The 19,881-nt window shown below is 51.9% G+C and overlaps 1 protein-coding gene across 1 annotated transcript in view; it reads right to left on the bottom strand.

Moving 5' to 3' along the window:
• Positions 1–11,493, bottom strand: part of Efr3b (EFR3 homolog B) — a 42,401-nt gene extending 30,908 nt beyond the window's left edge. Inside the window, exons 1-3 of the mRNA XM_033763104.1 lie at positions 11,422–11,493; positions 10,659–10,786; positions 5,214–5,364 (exon numbers count right to left, since the gene is read on the bottom strand). Of these exons, the coding sequence (XP_033618995.1) occupies positions 5,214–5,364; positions 10,659–10,765 (258 nt within the window). The 5' untranslated portion in view covers positions 10,766–10,786; positions 11,422–11,493. The remainder of the gene's footprint in view (positions 1–5,213; positions 5,365–10,658; positions 10,787–11,421) is intronic.
• Positions 11,494–19,881: the final 8,388 nt, after the last annotated feature.

The raw sequence follows: 19,881 nt of genomic DNA, 5'->3' as shown, positions 1-19,881 counted from the left end.
TTCTAAGAGGCGGTGTGGGGTTGTGAGTATGAGGAGGGGTTGGAGTCATGCTCTCTCTGTGAACCCCAACTTCTTTGCGGATTGTATGGTGACCTGGACAAGTTACTCAAGCTCCCTGTGCCTCAACTGCCCCACCAGTAAAACTCAGGTAACAAAAGCACCTGCCCCGTCGGACTGGCATGACCAAGGCTCTACCAGCCCTGCCTATCAAAGAACAGTTGCTCCCCCCACCTTGCCGCGGCCTCTTTGGCTTACTGTCCATGAGTTCTCACAGGGCCTGTCCACCTGCAGGACTGGTCACTACTTTTCTAAATACTCAAGTCAGCAGGGACTTCCCATCTGCTTTTCCTCCGCCATTGCTAACTTATACCTTACAAACGGCTTTTATCTAAATGCTCCTTGCATAATGCATGAAACTGTGAAAGAATAAAGATGAGTTTTTCCCTTTTTTTAAAGATATAGCAATGAGGAAGGTCTCCATAGCAACAAACTGGAGACACGTAACATGTGACATTTCAAAGGCCACGGGCACTGCTAGGGCTACCCTTACAAGATCAAAGTTGCAGCTCTTTATGTGCAACAAAGGGTATGAGCTTGCAGGAATGGATGCCACCCTCCAGGACGGGCAGGCAGGAGCCAGGGCTGTGTGAGAGCTAAGGTCACTGAGGGCCTGGCTGAGGAAGAGAAAGCAAGCTCCAGATACTGACGCTGCACACACAGCCTCCTGGGCTGCGCCAGGGGTGCTGAGAGGGCCAGCTGCACCGTGGCACCAACCAAGTCTCTCTGAGGAGAGCCAGCCTTTCCCTCCTCTATGGCCAGACATTGCGAGCCACCAGCAACAGGACCACAGGGAAGCACACTCTCTCACAGAGGCTGAGGCCCGCCTCTCTCGCAGCCTTCAGACTGCTGGCTTTCCCGCTGCATTTACCTACCAGGGTGGGGAACGGGAGCAGCCTCTTCTGGCTGGAAAGCCGCATGGTTTCAACTTGTGTGCTGCCTGCCTACTTCTCCTTGGAGTCCTGGTTTTCGTTTTATTTTACAATATTGGGAATTGAACATGGGGTCTTTGCACTAAGCTCCATCCCTTACCCTTTTAAATTTATTTATTTTTCCAGCGCGAGGGATCGAACTCAGGACCTGATGCTAGCTGGGCAGGCTGCATGAGCTACATGCCCGGACCTTTCATTCTTTATTTTGGGACAGGGTCTTGCTAAATCACTAGGTTGCCCAGGCGGGGCTCAAACTCTTGATGCTTTTGCCTGCGCCTCCCAGAGTGCTGGGATCACAGGTGTGTGTTACTGCGCCCAGCTGCTGTTCTGACCTATCACGATTCCTGGAGCAGTCTTCACCACAGTCAGCCAACAGTCCCTGTAATGTGATCACACTGAGGACATCCTGACCACCAGCCAAGGCAGAGAAATTCCCCGTCCACCCACATTACGCTGACCTGCCTTCAAGAGTCTTTGTAAAACCTGCTGCAGCTCTAAGAATGCCTGGGAATAGCTAGTCCTTGCCACTCTGGAGAAGCTATTCCTTCTGGCCCGAGTGCCCCACGTGCCCTGAGGCCTGCAGTCAGGAAGCATGGGCCTCGAGGCGCCCTGCTGCCTTGAGATCCTGTCTTTCTCGTGCTGAGCCTCTAGCCTGGGCATCTCAGTGGCCCTGCAGCACTGGGCCACCTGATGCCATGGAGCCCACCTCTAGCCCACTGGCTGCTAGGCTGGCGTTGGACACCACCACTTCTAGTCCGCAGATGACTGTAAAATCAGAGTTGATGGCATTGTCCAGGGGAGCTAATGGAGTGAGAAGAGGGCAGAGCACAAGAGCCTTGGAGGCCACAGACCTTTCAGGAGCACCCAGAGAATCACTGAAGGCAACAGGTTTAGCTTCCTGAGGCTGCTGTAATGAACGACCACAATTTAGTGGCTGCGAGACTCTGACCTCACAATTTGGAGCACGGAAGTCTGACATGGGCCTGCAGGGCTGCACTGCCCGGGAGCCTCCAGGCAGTACCGAGTTCTTTGCCTTCCCAACTCTCAGAAGCCGCCTACAGGCTGGGCCTCGTGCCCTCCTGTGTTCAAGGACAGCAGTGCAGCACCTTTAGTCTCTTCCTCTCTCTCCGTCTGCCTCCACAATCACACCCCTTTCTCTGGTCTTCTTGGGGATCTCCATTTTTTTTTTTTTTTCAGTACTGGTGAAAAATTGCATTTGTGAGGCAGACATGGCATTACTAAGCTAAATCCCTGGTCCTGAGGGTCCCTCTTCGTTTTCTTCTTTTTTGGTTTTTTGAGACAGGGTCTCACTATGTAGTTGAGACTGACCTGGAACTATGTAGCCCAGGCTGGTCTCGAACTCACAGCGATCCTCCTGCCTCGGCCTCCCGAGTACTGGGATTATAGGCGTGTGCCACCACGCCCAGAGAGGGGCCCTCTTCTAATGGCCCTTGTGATTCCATCAAGCCCACTTGGACAATCCATTTCCAGCTCCTTAACTTGCTGCTGTGTGCAAAGTCCCCTGTCATACACAGTGGCACTCGCAGGTCCTAGGGTCAGGACAGGGACTGTTGGGAGGATGACTCGGTCTACTGCAGGGACTGAGAAGAATGAGGAAGGTGGAAGAGCTGGGAATCCTGGAGAGAGCGAAGGAGGGCACAGGTGACAGGAAGTGTCACCAAAGCACAGCCACCAGGAGAGCTGGGTGGGAAGTCATCGGCATGGCTTCCGCAGATTTCTAACTGCAGACAGAAATGTACTTTTCCCATGGAGAGAGGGCTGGCACCAGCACCCCCCCCAACCACACTGAGCATCCCTAAAAGTGAAACATTCACGGTGCTGCCGGGCACCTCCGAGAGTACGGCTGAGACCTGGGAAACCTGTAGGCTTTCCAAGCTATCCAGAAGACTCTGTCAGTTTGGGGGGCCTTAAACAGGGCCAAGGTTCTCAAGAGATTCCCTGCAGAGTGCAGATTTGTTCTAAGCCAATCTGGGCAGCTAAACCAGGTCTGAGGAAAAAGCTATAGGCAGGGAGAGGTGACTCAAGGTGAGGGACAAGGACTGGTCACAGCGGGTGTCTGCACAGCCTGGGGCCCAGGTTTGGGCTTTAGTAAAGAGCTCCGTGGAGGTAGAAAGAAGCCTCTGACTACACCCATTCTCAGATCTGGGGACAGCACAGGTGCTGTGCAACCGTGGAGGAGTTGTCTGACCTCTCTGGGCCTCTATTTCCCAGAAGAGAAACCTAACAAGTTGAGGGCTTAGTTGAACTTAACGGTTTCCTCTTTCTTTTCCTTTTTTTTTTTTCCCCCTCTGTTTTTGGAGCTCCTCTCCTTCCTTTTCTTTTCCTTGCCACAAAATCTTTTATCCTCTAGATCCCTGCACAGCCACCTACATGGCTCAACGGAAATCTTTCATCAAAGAACTGAGGTCCAAGAAGAGGCCTCTTCCCAGCGTCAGGCCCTGTTTCCTGGTGATGCTATCTTAAAATCTGGTCTACTGGCAATACATTCTTTTTTGGTTTTGGAAAAAAAAAAACTCTTTTATCCATGCTGCAGGATGAAGCAGAAGGAAAGGGTCCAGCACCTTCCGTTCCTCCCCACCAGCCTCCTCTGCTCCCACAAAGCCCCAAGATCTTTTGATCCCCTAGGCGAAATTTTGTAACATTATAGCAAGTGCAAGCATACTGGCAAGTCTCAGATGTTAAGGAGCCAAAGAATACTCGGGAAAGCTCCAGAAGGTCCCGGCCCAGAGACCAGAAGAGCAAACAGGAGAAGGGCAATGCTAGGACAGGCTGCGTCCCGGCCAGAGTCTGAATCTTTCACCACGTCTGAGTTACCTTACTCGGGAGAGCTGCCCTTCTGGTCTCCAGTCTGCAGGGCAGCGATCACTCAGGGTCTGTGCCCCGGCTGGCACAGCGCTGCGTGAGGGGAATTCACAGGACACTCGATTCCCAAGGGTACGGCTAACAAAACTCCTACCCTGTGCTAACATTTGCTACGGGGCACACGGGAGTGGGCAGCCTGCTTCTGTGGTGCCCATGGATACACGACGACTAGTTTATTTCCCATCACATGTTCTCTTCTGGACTGTAGTTACCTTAAACAAGACAACTAAAACAGTATCTGAAGCTGTTGCCAGGACAACCCAACAAAAGGACTGTGCCCTCGGCTAACATATATGGAATTAGTCAAAGGCAGCTGGCACACAGGGAGAAGGGAGGGAAGGGAACAGGCTCTCACTCTGTCCTAGAAAGGAGCATCAGAAGACTCCCTCCTGATTAAACCAACCTGTACAGAACAGCAAGTCGAACCTGCCCCGTGCAGCAAAAATTTGTAAGTGTCAGGTCGAGAAGCCTTTTTTATCTCATGCTCTGCAAGAGAGATAAAGGCCTCAAGTAAGACCGGTAAAAAAGTTGCATCTTAGTGTTTTGAAGAACTGGAGCTTAAAGTATGCCCTAAGGGGAGGGGCAGGAGAGAAGGCGAGCAACGAAAGAATGCAGCTGGAACATTCTTGGTTGTAAATGCACACACTGCACAGGGAGTTCCTGACACAGCTGACAGCTGTTTTCTTACAAATCAGAACCTCCATGAAAACAGCCACTTGTACTGGGACCAGTGACAGCCAGCTCGGAGGACCCACACACACCGAGTGCAACCTGCCTGTGGAATCCACGAAAAGACCAAGCTGATAATGACGGCAGCTGAGGGCACACAGCTAGGAAAGGGCAGAACTGGGGGAGTCCTGCTTCCGGCTTCCTCTCGGTCTCTCCACGGTTGCCAGGCCTTCATCTGCAGGTATCAGTTTACTCTGAAAGATGCAGACACCTGGACCAGCTTTCAGAGGACGCCCAGTGGGGCACTGAGCGGTGCAGGCTCCTTTGTATCTATTTCTCTATTCCTCACTTAAAATTTCTTTTTTCTTTTTCTTTTTCTTTTTGGTACTGGGGATCAAATTCCGGACCTTGCATTTGCAAGGCAGGCGGCGGAACCACTGAGCTAAATCCCCAGCCCCAAATATTACTTTTTTATAGGTTTATAGAAATTACATATGTTACATATTTATTTATATTTTTAAAAAAGTAATACCCGTTTGTTCACACAAGAGGGGACACTGAGACAAACAGTGTGTTGTGCTGAAGGTCAGGGACGAAACAGCAGACCCAGAGGTCTCCCCAGCCCAGCCCATCCCAGCCTCACAGCAGACCCACACCCCAGGCCCGGCTCACCGAGTTGGTGCCCAGGATCTGCAGGTTGGGCTTCTCTGACTCCAGCAGCTTGGCCACCATCTTGAGGAAACTCTCAACGAAGAGGTTGATGCTCTGGCAGTGGCAGGCCATGAGCAGCTGGTCCAGCGCCTCCATGGCGATGCACACGTACCTGGGGAGCAAACTGGCGTCACCAAAGGCCCGGCCCCCACACTCCCAGCGCCCGACGGCAGAACCGGGGTCAGTGTGGCGGCCTCCCTGGTACCAGATCAGAGTGGAGAAGAGCCGCCGGGAAGGAGACTCCCAGCTACCCCACGCGGACTCTGTGTGGTCCAACTGCTTCGGACCTGCCCCCGACTCCGCAAGTCCAAACATAGCAAGAAACAGAGTGATGGTATCTTACAAAGAAGTTTTTAAAAAAAGGCATCACATTCTGTTTCTTAGGGTCAGGTCTTGTGCTAACTCCTACACCAAGGAACCATTAAAGAGGAAAAAATAACGCCTCTGTACTCAGAAATTGTTCTTCCCACTTTTATAAAATGCTGACTTCTTCAATCTATAGAAACTGGGTAGACTTAGTAAGTTATATAATTATTGAATATTACTAGCTGGCTGTCCCTGGGCACACTCACCCCTGGATCAGCTTCCTTCTCAGACACAAAGGCAGCTCCTCTGTGCTCCTTGGTACGTGGGCGCCCCAGCCTGCCCCTCCTCTGGGACCCAGGACACCGCTGGCTCTCCAGCACCCTGCCCTGTACCACTGCGGTCACCCAGGAGACCCGCTGTGTCTTGCAGACCCATCCTGCACCTCTGCAGGCCACTGAGGCAGAGCCTGAGTCCTCAGGGCAGGGGAGCAGATGGGCCGGAAGGAACCCTGTGCGGGGACAGACCTGCCCTGCCAAGAAACCTGCTGTGATCGGGCAGCCCCTGGTGGAAAATGGAGTTGAGGGCAGGGAGAGGACATTCTCGTCTCCAGCACAGCATCCGTCATCTTTTCATAGGAAGGAGTCTGCACCCATCTCGCTGTTATCTTGCAGTGTAAATGAGGCAAATAAAGAAAGGGGTGGGGTGGGCGGGGTCAGGCAGGGGAGGACCTTGAAGGCCTTCTGAGCCCCTGAGCCTAGATTATTGCTTTTCCATTTCCTTTCCTTGCAAAAAAATTTTTTTCCTCAGAATATCCTGGTAAATTTTTATGGGGAATGAAAATTATAGCAACAGTGAAACTGAAACATAAAGAAGTTTAAGGTCTCATTCTCTGAACACATCGCCCTTTGTTCTCCGTCTCTGATCCAATACCAAGGGTGGCATGACTGTGATTATGAACTTGAACTTTTCAGAGTGGCCTTGGAACTCTCCGCATCCGTCCTGTTTTATCCTCACCTTCCCAAGTGTGGCCCATCTGGTAGGCCTATGTTCTCAGAAGGAACAGAACATGGGGATCTTGAGTCATGCCCATGCAGCAGGACTGTGGTCAGAGGTGATCATCGGCCGAGACCGATCTGGGGTTGGGGTGCTGGAAGGGGCCCAGGCTGAGGAGAGGTCCGGGAATCCAAAAGGCCTACCTGGGTACTCAGAACAGAGGGAGTCAGGCAGGAGCTGGGCCTCGGGGAAGGCAAGGCCTGGGTACAGACCACAGCAGTGGTGGACAGCCTGTCTCGGATGTACGAGGAGGGCCAAGCCCAAGGGGTCCGGCATGAACTGGGGGTGAGGGAGGACATGAGGCAGGTTGCAACAGGAGGAAGTCAAGGTCAGGGATCAAGGCAGAAGAGGGTTGTAACCACCAAGAATGCTGGGGACCTGGTGCTGAACAAAAGGCAAGAAGTACCTTGCATGGAGCCTCAGGGAGGGGCTCAGTCAGGGGCACCCCAGAAGCCAGGGGAGCTTTGGAACCTCCAGGGCAGGAGTGGGGCACACTGACTGGGAGCTAGACTTAGTTGGATAGGAAGGCAGGTCCAGGGGTCAGAAATTAGGACTGGCAGGGAGGAAGAGTGGGTAGCTTTGGCAGGGCCAGGCACCATCCCAGAATCACTCAAAGGGCAGCGGCCATGACAAAGGACCTCTTATTCTGGGCTGTTTAAATGTGCCTGGTCAGCCCACTCCCGGACAGAACTTGTGGGGCCCTAACTCAGCCTGGCCCTGGCCCTCCAGCAGGGGTCTGCGGTGTGCTTGTCTGAAGGGGCAGCCATCCTCCGGCCAGCCTCAGGGTCCTCAGGCTGGAGCAGCCTCACCCCGGCCCTGGGTGTCTCCATCCTTGGGGCTCTGACGGCCTCTGATGTGGCACCTGCGTGCTGGTGGTCATCATGAACTAAGCCGAGCCTCACCCGGCACTGCTGTTACCTCCCCCGCTCTCCAGTTTCTAGGGCGTCTCAGTACCTGGGCTGGCTGGCAAGGAAACACACAGAGGTGAAGGGGAGAGATACAGAGACTTCCTTTTGGCTGCACTGCCCTGCTCATTCTACTCCATGTCAGTGAATGGATGACGCCTGAGGATTCATCCTCTCCCCCTCTCTGCCCACGTCTGCTCCCCTCTTGATGCCAAACTCCCACGGACCAGGACCCCCACCCAGCTGGAACCCAGCCCCAAGGTCCACGTGCAAGGGTCACAGCATAAACAGACGTCAGGACAGGGAGAGACGGCCCTTCCCACCGACTACACGTAAAGGCTTTGCTCTTCCAAAGCTACCATCAGTGTCAAGGAAGATGAAGATGCACGAGGCTCTCAGAAGGAGAGGCACGGAGGGTGGGGAGAGAGGAGGAGATGAGCTGTAACAGATTTTTCTTCTCCAAATGTTTATGATGAAAGCCCTCCACGAGGCCTATGGGCTTTAAATACATACATGCCACAGTGGCTATTTTTAACAGGACTAGGCCACTTTTGCACTGCCATCCTAAGGGCGGCAGAGGGATTCTAAGTGGCTCTGCTGGCTGCTTTTACTGAGACAGCCGTCACTATAGCGAGGGCAGGCACAAGGAGTATTAAATGTTTCATGCGCTAGCTGCACATTAGCTGTAGGTTCAATCTAGGATAGAGTGACTTTTACTTGCCGGAGTATACTTTATGTCAAGGCCCTTTATATAATCAGCGCGCAGTGTCTAACCTAATTTTATTGTATAAAATGATCGTGGAAAGGTATCAGTTTGCATTCTGCTTGTTACACTTGGGGAGCCCGATTTAAGATTCACCACAGCTAAGGGCGTAGCTCACTGGCACAGTGTGTGCTCGGTATGATCAAGGCTCTGGGTTTGAGCTCTGGCAGGGGGGTGGGCTCTGGGCTTTCCGGACCTCAGCACCTTGCCAGCACTGTGCAAACCTTTTAACTCTTGTTCAAGGCCTTATCTTCTGGGCCTGGAGGGGGTCTTGGGGTACAGTAGGAGGACAAAGGAGGTCAAGCTGTGGCTCAGAGAGCCAGGGGACGTCAGCCAGTCTGAGGCCAGTTCTGCAGCAGGGGTGAGGGCTGCAGTGGATTTCATCCAAAAGGGCCAGGAAGGTATAGATCGGGCCTGAGAGCAGAAGATCCCACTGAGCAGGATTATCCTGGAAAGACCAGACAGGGAAAATGGGAAGGAGGGAGACGATTATTTCTAAGGCTGCCATCTTCGTCTGAACAAGAAGAGAGCAAGGATTTAAACCAAACAAGAGGCAGGGGCAGTGGGAGGTAGAGACTTGGAGAAAAAGACTCGTGGAGAGCAGGACCAGCAGGACTTGGGAACAGCTGCCTGAAACCCACTCAACAGTTGTCCCTGTCGGTGATGCCTCCAGGGCTGTCCCAGAGTTCTCTGGACACTGGGCCTCTATGAATTGTGGCAGGAAAGCTGGCAGCAAGCTCCTTCTTCTACTGTGGCAGCAACACTGTCCTGGGAGGGAATATTTGGGAACACAGAGAAAGTAGCTACAAAACCCAACCAACCACCATCACCAACAACAAAGAGAAGACCCTGACTGCACCGTTCACGAAACAAATCCTCTCAACATGGGGGTATATTTTCTACCAACTGTGACTTGTGGTGGATGCTCACATTTTAAATTCATTATAAATACTTTGCATGTAATTATGCAGCCCATTTTTTACTTCCTCGGGCAGTTTTTAAAGTAAGCATTTTTATAAACACTACTTTTACTGATCAGATAATATGTAATCAAATGGAATACACCATGATTTACGGAACTCAGCTCTTGTCCTTATTATCTAAGACACTATAATAAACATCTCCACGTGTAAAGGAAGACTGTATTTAAGACTGATCCCTTGGGAACAGGCAAACAGAAATGGACTCACTAGGTCAAAGGGCATGAAGAATTTTGAGGTTCTTGACACACATTTCAGAAGTACTTCATAGAAAGTTTCAACCAGTCAGCACTCTGTCTTCCTACACAGAAGTGCCTCCCTTTTTGCCACTTGTGGTTATTTCTGGAAATACTTGATTTTGTACTAATCTGATAAGATGAGAGCTTAGCATTTCAAGGCTCACCGCCAAAGCAAGTTTGTTGACTATTATCCCATGCTGGCAACAGCTTCTAGCACCATCTGCAAGCCGCTTTTTTGTGACCTTTGCCTCAGACCTCTTTTATTTATTTATTTTTATTTTTTAAATTTATTCTTCCCCAGACAGGGTCTCACTGTACAGTTCAGGCTGGCCTTGAACCATGTAGCCCAGGCTGCACTCAAACTTGCGGTGATCCTCCTGCCTCAGCCTCCTGAGTGCTGGGATTTACAGGCATGCACCACCACACCCGGCCAGACCTCTTCTTCCTCCCACCCCACCCTCAAAGTGTTTGTTATCCTCTACTGATGGATGAGCTTGAATCCACTGTCTTGTTGTTTGACAATATTTATTTTTCACTTTTAAAATTGTGATTCTTAGCTGGGCATAGATACGCATGCCTGTAAACCCAGCACTCACAAGGCTGAGGCAAGTAGACTGCTATGAGTTCAAGGCCAGCCTGGGCCACATCGTGAGTTCAAGGCCAGCCTGATTTACAGCCCGAGACCTTGTCTCAAAAAAATCAAATGAATAAATAAATAAAATTTGAATTTTTTTTTTTTCCTTGAGACAGGGTCTCACTATGTAGTTCAGACAGCCCTGGAACTCACTGTGTAGCCCAGGCTGGTCTCAACTCCCAGCAATCCTCCTAGTCACTTTCTTTTGACTTCTTTTCTCTTCCAAACATATTCTTTCCCTCTCAGAAGATTAATAAATGGGCCAGGGATATAGTCCAGTGGCACCGTGCCTGTCTTGCAAGCACAAGCTCCTGAGTTCGATTCCCAGAACCCCCCCCAAAAAGATTAATAATTTCACTGAAATGTACTTTTAATGGACCCAGTGACCCTAACCTTGCCTTCCTGCGAGGACATGGATAGCTCCTCCTCACTCTGAAGACAGCAGGAGTGTGGAGGCAGGGCATGTCTGAGAATGACTCATGGAACAGAGCTATGCACCCCACCCCACCCCCTCCACCCTGCTCACCCATATCGGTGCCGGCCCACGTCGCGGATGAGCCTCTCGGAGAGGTAGGCCCCGATGCGATCCAGCTTTTCAGGGGCAGAGAGGGCGTAGAAGGTCAGCTTCTCCATGTTGGTCTTCACCAGGCCATCCTGTGAAGACAGGGTTGGAGATTGCCGTGGCCGGACTGCGGAGGGGAGGTAAACACCCCAACCGATCAGTACTGCCACGGCCGTACCGCCAGAACCAGGCTGGGTCTGACACATACTGCGAGCGAAGAACGCATGAACAGCAAACAGAGATACACGCATACACGGTTATGGAACGCGTGTGTGGGGCTGAGTGTGCGGACACACGGGTATGGGAATGAATAAGGAGCCTTCGTTAAAAGCCACTTGGAGTTAAGACGTGCTGGAGCCGGTCACACAGAAGGGGCCCTGCAACCGCGGGGAATTCTCGCCAGGACCCGGAAAAAGTGATCGTCCACGAGACATCAGACCCGAGTCCAATGCGGCTCACACCAGATGCCGGCAGCTCCCAGGGGCGGCAGGGAAGAGGGGGCCCATGGAGAAACTCCTATTAGGAGAGGCAGTGCCCACCGGGCCTCCCCCAGCAGGATCGGTCAGGGCATCCAGTAAACTGCCAACACTGTCTGCAGCCTGACTGCAAAGAGACCACACGCCCTCAGCTTCAAGTCGCTGTGGCCAAGGTTCGGGGGCCAGGGCCCCAAAATGCCCGTAGCGGCCTGATCGGTGACCGTCGTGATGCTGCCAGCTGTGTGACCTACCTCAGGATCCTCGGGGAAGATGTTGTCAACCAGCCTCTTGTACCTGGGGCGAAGGGCACCACAGCAGCCGCACACACCTGGAACGGGACAGAAACATCCATGAGCAAGGCCCCCCGGCCAGGTGAGGAGACCCGGACACTAGGCCAGGGCTAGCACAGCCCAGGAGGAAAACAAGGCCTCGTCCTTCCGGTGTGTGCCAGGCCAGCCTCAGTCCCTTCCTGGGGCACAAGGGAGTGGAATGTGCAGGGGTAAAGCCGGCGTGGGAAGAGCACTAGGAGGGGCGAGGCTCCGTGGGTGGCTCACATTAAGGCCATGTGCGTGTGCGCGGGCACACACACACACACACACACACACACTTCTGGGACAGGACTATGCAGCTGCTTCCTGCAAGTTCAAGTCCGGGAAAGAGGAACACAGCAGAAGAGGGGCGTGGCCCTCCAACACCCCTTCATTTGCTCCCTACCTCATCCATTTTCTGCCCCTCAACGTCCCTTCTTGTGGCCACTTCCAGGGCAGAATGTTATGTGAAACTCTCATGAGGCAATGTGAGCACGACTGTTAGCATCTGAGAGGGTATCTTTAATGCAGCATCACTGTGATATGTGACAGTACAGTGTCTGAGCTGGGCCGGGCGGGGCCATCCAGTGCGTGGCTCTCCGATGCCAGTCCGATGCCATGAAAGCCTAAGAACAACGCAGCACGTTTGCATGGAGCTAAATTATTCCACTGTGAGGACTGAGATGACTTCCTTCTTGATCTTTGGTGATGGCGACAGGAAAGCAATGATAAAAGGAACCCGGCAAAATAACTCTAGGTCTAATAATAAAGGAAACCACGACATCTGGGAACAGCAGCTCTCCTTCAACCTCTCTCCATGCAAGAGCCTCCCCCAGCATCCTGTCCACCCACTGCAGGGCGCAGGCAGGGCGGGGCCTGGGAAAGCCTGTCCCCCAATGAGAAAGGAGCCCTTCACCCGCCCTATTCCAGGAGAATTCCGTTCGTAGAAGCAGTCCACTTGAAATGCAAACGTGCCTGTGGGTCATTGATGAAAGAGTGAATTTCTTCAGTGGGGATTATTTCAACCCAGAACAGCTCTATACCAGGGAGAAGAAGCTTGGGGTGTAGGGCCCCTGTCAGGAGGAGGAAAGAGCAGCTCTGTGGGTCTGGAGCCTCTGGAGACACCAAGGGCACCCAGTGGCTGGGCACTGAGCATCAGGGAGTGACCTGAGACCCCGCAGCCCCACCCCAGGGTGGTCCTCAGCTTCTACCAGCCTCGGGCTCCTCTGGCTGCCCAGCCTCTGGGTCTGGGTGGCACCTGGGTTATACCTCATAATGAAGGGACATCTCCAGAGAGAGAGGAGTTCCCTCTCTGGGACTCAAGCCTGGGGTGTAAGCCTGTGGCTGTCTTGTCCCGTACCTCATGTGGCTTTCAGGATGCTTTCACCCAGTGCCCAAATGGGACATGCACCACCTTGTTTAATCTCCACAACAACTTCACTGCATGGGTACTAAATGTGTCCTCATTTTACAGATGGGGAAATCGATGAATTCAGGGGTTAAGTTACCTGCCAAGAGTCATACAGCTCTTATAAGTGGCACACCAAGATTCGAACCCTGAAAATCAAACTTAACAGGCCACGGACTTCTGCACTGTACCAAGGATGGATGTCCTGTGCTGTCACAGAGCTTGGAAAACTCAAGGCATCTACAGAGAGACAGGACTCTTAGGGCGGTGCATCTCAGACCAAGTGTACAGCTGGGTGCCTGGAGCTCTCCGTCCTGCGGTTTAGGTCCGCGACGCCCTGGCCAGTGGCCACACTGGAGTCTGCAAAGCACCAGGACATGGAGACCATGGGATTGGGGTCAGGGGTCAGGAAGGCTCAGGCTGAAAACCCAGCTCTTCCCATTTCTCACTGTTTTACTTGGAATTATTTAACCTAAATCTCCAGCTCCTTACATATAAAGAAAAATGGAGATGATCGTGGTTCCCACCCAGGGATTAGAGGACGAGACCCGCTCGCTGCCAGGTCTGCCCTTCCCAACTGTCTGAGGAAAGGCATGGAGGAGGTGAGGGGTGCGCTGAGGACTGCACGGTGCAGGCTGCAGTCAGGTGTCTTGCAGGGTAACAGGGAGGCCTGGCAGCCTCTTGCGCAGTGGGGGACCAAACTCTTCCAGAGACGGGATTCCCGGTGGGGAGCTGCGTGTCGGGATGGAGACTAGAGGGGAGGCAGAACCAGGGAGGACTGGGCCCCCAGAGGAGCAAGAGAAGGAGCAGGCCCAGAGGGCAGGATGCCCTTACCCAGCTGGGACGTGCGGCACGTTAGATAGCAACACCCCGCAGGCAGCTGGTGAGGAGGGCGAGGCTCCCCGGAACGACCGGGGCGAAGCCCCAAGGGTCCCCACATCCTGCTCGCTGTACTGCTCTGCACTGCGGGAAGGAGAGGGAGAAGGGAAGGCCAAGCCTGCAGAGCTTCCTGACCCGGTCCTGAGGCCACTGTCTTGAGTGACCCCCCACTACTTCCTGTTAGGCATTTCACCTTTCTCTGCCTCCTTCCCAAGACCCTCCAAGCGGGGCCACTGGGAGCCTCCCAGTGGTAGCAATCCTCGAAAACCCAAACCCCTTAGTCAGTGATCTGATTTCCTAATTCACAAGACACTGGTAGCTGACAATGGTCTACCCAACGGTACGTGCTTTTTTTTCAAAGCCTTAAACTGAGCCTGGAGTGCCTGTAACTCCAGATATTCAGGAAGCTGAAGCAGAAAGACTGCGAGTTCAAGCTCAGTCTAGGTAACTTAGTTACAGTCTGTCTCAAAATAAAACTTTAAGAAAGGGCTCAGAGGAAGAATGCTTACCTATCATGTGTTTACTGGGGGGGTAAAAAAGGCTTAACGCCCAAGAAAATAATCCCTAACAACAGAACCTTTGAGACATTTGGTTGTGTTTCTAAGAAGCGGGTACACAAATGTCTGCAAATACTGTTCTGTTTGGTTCTGGAGTTTTGTTTGTTTGCTTATATATTTTTAATATTTTACAATTTGGGAAATGTAAGGTCAGAAGACAAAATTAATAGCCTGGTTTAGGAGAAAAAGAATATAGAAAAAATTGATAGTACTGTTTAAGTAATTCACCACGGGGTGAATCACAAAAGCAGACATGGCAGACAATTCTAAAGCCAAATGGCTGCCTATATCCCAACAGGAGGCAAGGAACATGGGAAGGGCTCCCTGGGAGGACCGACCTGGGCTGGGTACTCGGAATGTAATGTGGGAGACAGGCTTCACTCTCTAAGGCAAGGGGAAGGCTTTGGCCAGGCACCCATAGCCTCTGGGAGCCAAAGCAGCTCAGGGCTTGGGACCACAAGCATCCCCAGAAAGCGTCCAACCCAAAGCAGGTAAATCCAGAGCAGCCACAGCCTAGCTAGGAAAAGCCAAATAGAGGACGTGAAACTGGGCATGGTGGTACGTGTGCAACCCCAGCTGCTCAGTGGGGAGGATGTTGAGTGTAAGGTCAGCATGGGAACTCAGAGAGGCCCTGCCCCAGTGTAGAACAAAAGGGGTACAGATACAGCCTGGTGGGGGAGCGCTAACCTAGGAGTATGCACCAGCCCCTGGGTTTGATTCCTGGAACTGCTACCAAAAAAATAAATAAATACAAAAGAAGACATTAACATGAAATTGCAAACTGTTCCTTATAAGGAGAGCTTAAGTAAGACATATCCATATCTATATCTATATCTGTATCTGTATCTATTTTTTGTACCAGGATTGAACTCGTGTCCTCACGCTTGCGAGGCAGGTGGCGGAACCACTGAACTAAATGCTCAGCCCTAAGTAATATATTTTTATACATTTATTTTATCTTGCTTCTGAGTGTATCTATTCTTACTGTCAGTACACAGAAGCAGTGGAGCTTAGCAAGCAGCCACACACCTGTGCCAAACTATTTCATTCTAAGCCTTTCATGGAAGACAGAAGTGCTTCCCCCAGCAGCCTGTCTCAGGGGACTGCATCTGGCAGATTCGACCGTGGTACACAAAAGGTAAACACATAAAGGATCCTCTTTGTCACTAGGACCTGTTTTACCCTTTATTTTTTCTTTAAGAGAGAGGGTCTTGCCGTGTTGACCAGGCTGGCCTTGCACTGCTGGGCTCAAGTGATCTTCCGGCCTCAGCCCTGAAGTAGCTGGGACTGCAGGTGTATACCACTGCACCTGGCTTTACCTAATATTTTCATGACTGTTTTGAGGAAAAGAAGAAAAAGCTACAGGGCCAACCTCACTAGTATGAAACTGCTGTGGTTACTGCAACATCAAATCATCATCATCATCATCATTTTTATTATCATTATTATTTTGAGACAATGTCTCACTGTGTAGTTCACATTGGCCTTCAACCCACTGTGTAGTTCACATTGGCCTTCAACTCACAACCCTCCTGCCTCAGCATCCTGAGGGATGCAATTATAGGCATGCATCACCATGCCGGGCTGCAGCACCAAGTTATTAACAGAAAGGCCCAGTAACAGGTTTCAGTGGCTTCTTCCATCTTTAAAACTCCGAGAATGGCCGGTCTGGCCAGGTCCCCGGCCCTCCAGCCCGTGTCTCCTCTGTCCCCACTGCAGGGATGTCTCAAAGACCCCGCCACAGGGCCCCTGTTCTCAACCTCCCCATCCCAGACATCCCCCAGCGCCCCCAAGCTCACCCTCTCGCTTCCCGAGGGCCTCTGCCCACGGTCACCTAGCTGTGACAGCCTCCCTGGCCACCAGTTCCCTTCCGTTTTCTGGGTCTACCTTGTACGTTTTCTCTGCACTTTTCACCGGCTGGCTCCGTGTCCACACTGTGTCCCTGGCTCTGCTGGCCCAGTCCTGCTTCCTTGACCCATCTGTCCCACTGGAGTGACCACCCATGGCCCAGGGCATCGAGCTTCCAAACAAAACCTGAGGCACTGAACACATCATGCCGTGCAAAATCTAGGCTTCTCCCCATGTCCCCATTGCCAGCTCCACATCCCTCAGCTGCAGGTCCGAGGGGCTCTTGCCTCTCCTTTCTCCTGGGTCGATCTTTACCACCTAGAAAATCCCAGCGTTTATACCTGCTCTGTACTAAGCCCCGGCCACCGACCCGGCCGTGTTTCACGTGATACTGGAACCCTACGAGGTAGGTGTGTGGCTCTCACTTTAGATTCGGAGGCCGGACCTGCGAGGTCCGGGTCCTGCCCAAGCTCACACTCTCTGCCCCGAGGCTCCATTCTCCCCTCACTTTCCTCCAAATCCTTCCCCAACAGTGTGAGTTCACCCCGTCCCTTCCTTCCCTTCCTTCATGACAACCACGATGCTGGAAGCCTCCCTGACACCTGATACCAGGTCTGTCACCGGGGCCAGATGGCTGACTCTTTGCTTTAACTCACTGCCTATAAAGCTGTAAAGCAAATGTTTGATTTAGTTTGCTCTATAATCATGAAGTTAATGCGTCCAACCTCTGCAGTAGTAACCCTTCTGACCCAAGAGACTACCACGGGGACAGAGAACCAACTCCTGGGCCCTCATCTAGTACTCATTTAAAGCATGATTTGTGTTTTTCTTCTAAGGCAACTGGGGACTCAAAAAGCAGTTTTTGCTTAAAAAAAAAAAAAACATTAAAAAATAAGTGATTTCACTTAGGCCTCTACATACCCAACAGCAACTTAAAGGTCTGTCTCCTGTATGACCTTACCTTTGGGTCAGACCCCAGCTCAGCACATCAGCCTGCTGACCCTTAAGGGAGTATCTGCCTGAAAGTTGCAAAAAAGGTTGCTTAGCCCTAAATTTACATAACCTGTCTCACTTCCCTTCAAGACTAGAGATTTACAGGGACATCTGACTACCAGTAAGCACCGGGAAGTCTCCAGTCTTTACCCTAAATCCATGGGCACCCTGGAGTCCAGCAGAGCCACAGGACAGACTACCCTGAGCAGAAATAATCACTGCATGGAGACGGATTTCCTCCCAAGCAGTAAGGCCTTCTCTAGGGAGCCATCTTACAAAACCAGAACTGAGGTAACGCCGGCCTCCGCCAGCGACCCATGAAGGCTGGCCTTACTCTCTGTGAGCGGCCAGTCCGTCTTTGTGCAGAGCAGCGTCCCCATCAGCTCCTCAAGAAGTCTTCCCTGTTTTCTCTTACTTTCTAATTCTGCCTATGCTTCTCGCCTGCGTGTTCTGCAATTCTTTGTTGGTGTCAAGAGTCAAAAACCTTTCCCGTTGCAAGCGCAAGGTTCCGAGTTCGACCCCTGGTACCGTGGCCTGAGTCGAAGTCCCGTCTCCTCTCTGAGGGAGCTCCCCGGACTCCATCCGGCAGCACTTCCACTTTGAGGGCTCCCCCACCCGAGCCCTCTCCCTGGAGCAGTCCTCTCCTGCACTGCCTCCGGTAGTGGGGCGGTCCAGCACAGAGGGACGAGGGCTGGGAGGTCCGGAGGGCAGCAGACTGGAAGGCCAGGAGGCACGGGAGACCCACAGCTGTGGGCACGGGGGTGTTCAGGTGGCAGGGCCGGGCACCGTGGAGGTGAGACGCTTCAGAGTGGGGGTCTGACCGACACTTGCAGCCCCCCAAGGCTCCACGCGGGACCCTGCTCACCCCCCCAGCTCCTCTGTGCAGCATCACCCGGGTCACCCTATACAACTGTCCCTTTACCACTGCTGGTCAGGCCGTTATTTCAGAGACCCACCCCCTCCCCAAACTGTGAATTCCTGAGGTCTTGGGCTCTTCTGGCCTCGCCTCTCTACAGTATCCTGAGCCTAGCAGGACTCCGGGAAGCGGCACCGTGCGTCGTCGCTTTAGCTGCCTTTGATCAGTGTGAGACCCAGGCGTGTCCCTCCTCTCTGAGCACTGGTTTCCTTTCAATAAACATCAACTCCATTATCCCCCTGCACCAAGAAAATGTCTTTTTGCTCAAAATAGTTCATATTTATTTTCATAGCTTTACAATCTCCCTGTAAAGACGAGGGCCGGACTCAGTCATTCCTACCAAAGCAGATGGAATTCTTTTCAAACAATTTACAATAAAATTAAGCCACTAATGGCCAATTTGAATGAATTGGAGGAAATGGAACAAAGTTCAGGGAGAAAGGCACATCCACCTCCATCCAGGGCCTCCCATGAGGACCAGACCTTGCGGCGCACTGACATGAATTAAACTCCGGTAGTCTGCACAGCACTTGCTGGGTGGTGGGCAGGTTCGGCCCCACAGAGTTTATTCCAGGCAGGCTTCCTGGAAGAGGTAAAACTGACCCAGGGCTGGAGCGCGCTGGTGCGTACTGGGGAATCCATGGGCTACAAACTACTGCTCAGAGGGGCAACATTTAAGAAAACCAAAAAGGTTCCCCCTCCTCCTTTTCCTGGCTTCTAATTAAAAAAAAAAAAAAAAAAATCCACGCTCCCAAGGGATAAATTTGCAAAGCAAGGGAAACAAACTGCATACACATTGCTTGTAACTATGTTTTTCAGAAATAACTATTAAAATTTTAGTGTATTTGTGCTAGTATTTTGTTTCTGTGTTTATACATATTTTAAAAATATGTGGATAAGGCTAGCATGGTGGCCCATGCCTGTAATCCCAGCACCAGGATTGCCACGAGTTCGAGACCAGCCCAGGCTACCTAATGAGTTCAAGGTCAGCCTGAACCAACAGCGAGACCCTGTCACAAAAAAAAAGGGGGGGGGGATAAAATTGTGATCACACAAGAAATTATTAAAAGTAATTTTCTTCTTCCACTGTGTTTACCTTTTCAGTTTTTCAAAACTTCATTTTAATGGTGACTCATTATTCCACTTGCAGCCAGGCTCTGATTTAATCATTCCCTGTTGCCTCCAATTTTTCATTACTCGAGTGAAGCAACCATTTGCCCTTGGTTATCGAAGCCGGGCACTGCGTGGGCAGAGCCTGGTTCTGTCTCACTGGTGACAGGGAAAAGCAGAGCGGGTAGCTGCAGGGCTGTGCCATCCGGGGAAGACCGGGATTGGAGATGCCAGGAACAGGTGCTGAGGAAACAGAATTTGAGATCGAGTTTCCAGACAGAGCTTCCTGGAAGCAGAATGAAGCCGCAGCTGGATTCTCCCCAGGGAGGTGGACAAAGCAGTAGCTGTCAGCAGCCCGACCTTTCGGAGCGCCTGGGTATGACCTTTCGGAGCGCCTGGGTTCCAAGATGCTCACCGCTTCTGGGCAATCTCAGCTAATCTGATTGCCCCCTTAATTGAGGATGGGAATTTAAAAAGAAAGAAATGTGTGTAATTGATTTAATGCCAGGGACTCCATTCTTTACCAACCGTAGGCCTCCCTAGGCTTAAAGATGAACAATGTTTTTCCATTCTCTGTCTCCTGGGACTACTAACAGTAGGAAAATTTTACCTCAACCACGGTCAGGGGCCGGAGAGCCTGTGGCAAACCCCAGTCCTCGCTCTGAGAAGCCCTGCAAGCAGGGGAAATATGC

Source organism: Fukomys damarensis, unplaced genomic scaffold, assembly GCF_012274545.1.
Source record: "Fukomys damarensis isolate Sample0158 unplaced genomic scaffold, DMR_v1.0_HiC HiC_scaffold_2, whole genome shotgun sequence".
Lineage (NCBI taxonomy): Eukaryota > Metazoa > Chordata > Mammalia > Rodentia > Bathyergidae > Fukomys > Fukomys damarensis.
Note: the sequence above shows the minus strand (reverse complement) of the source record. Positions and strands in the feature narration are given on the sequence as shown.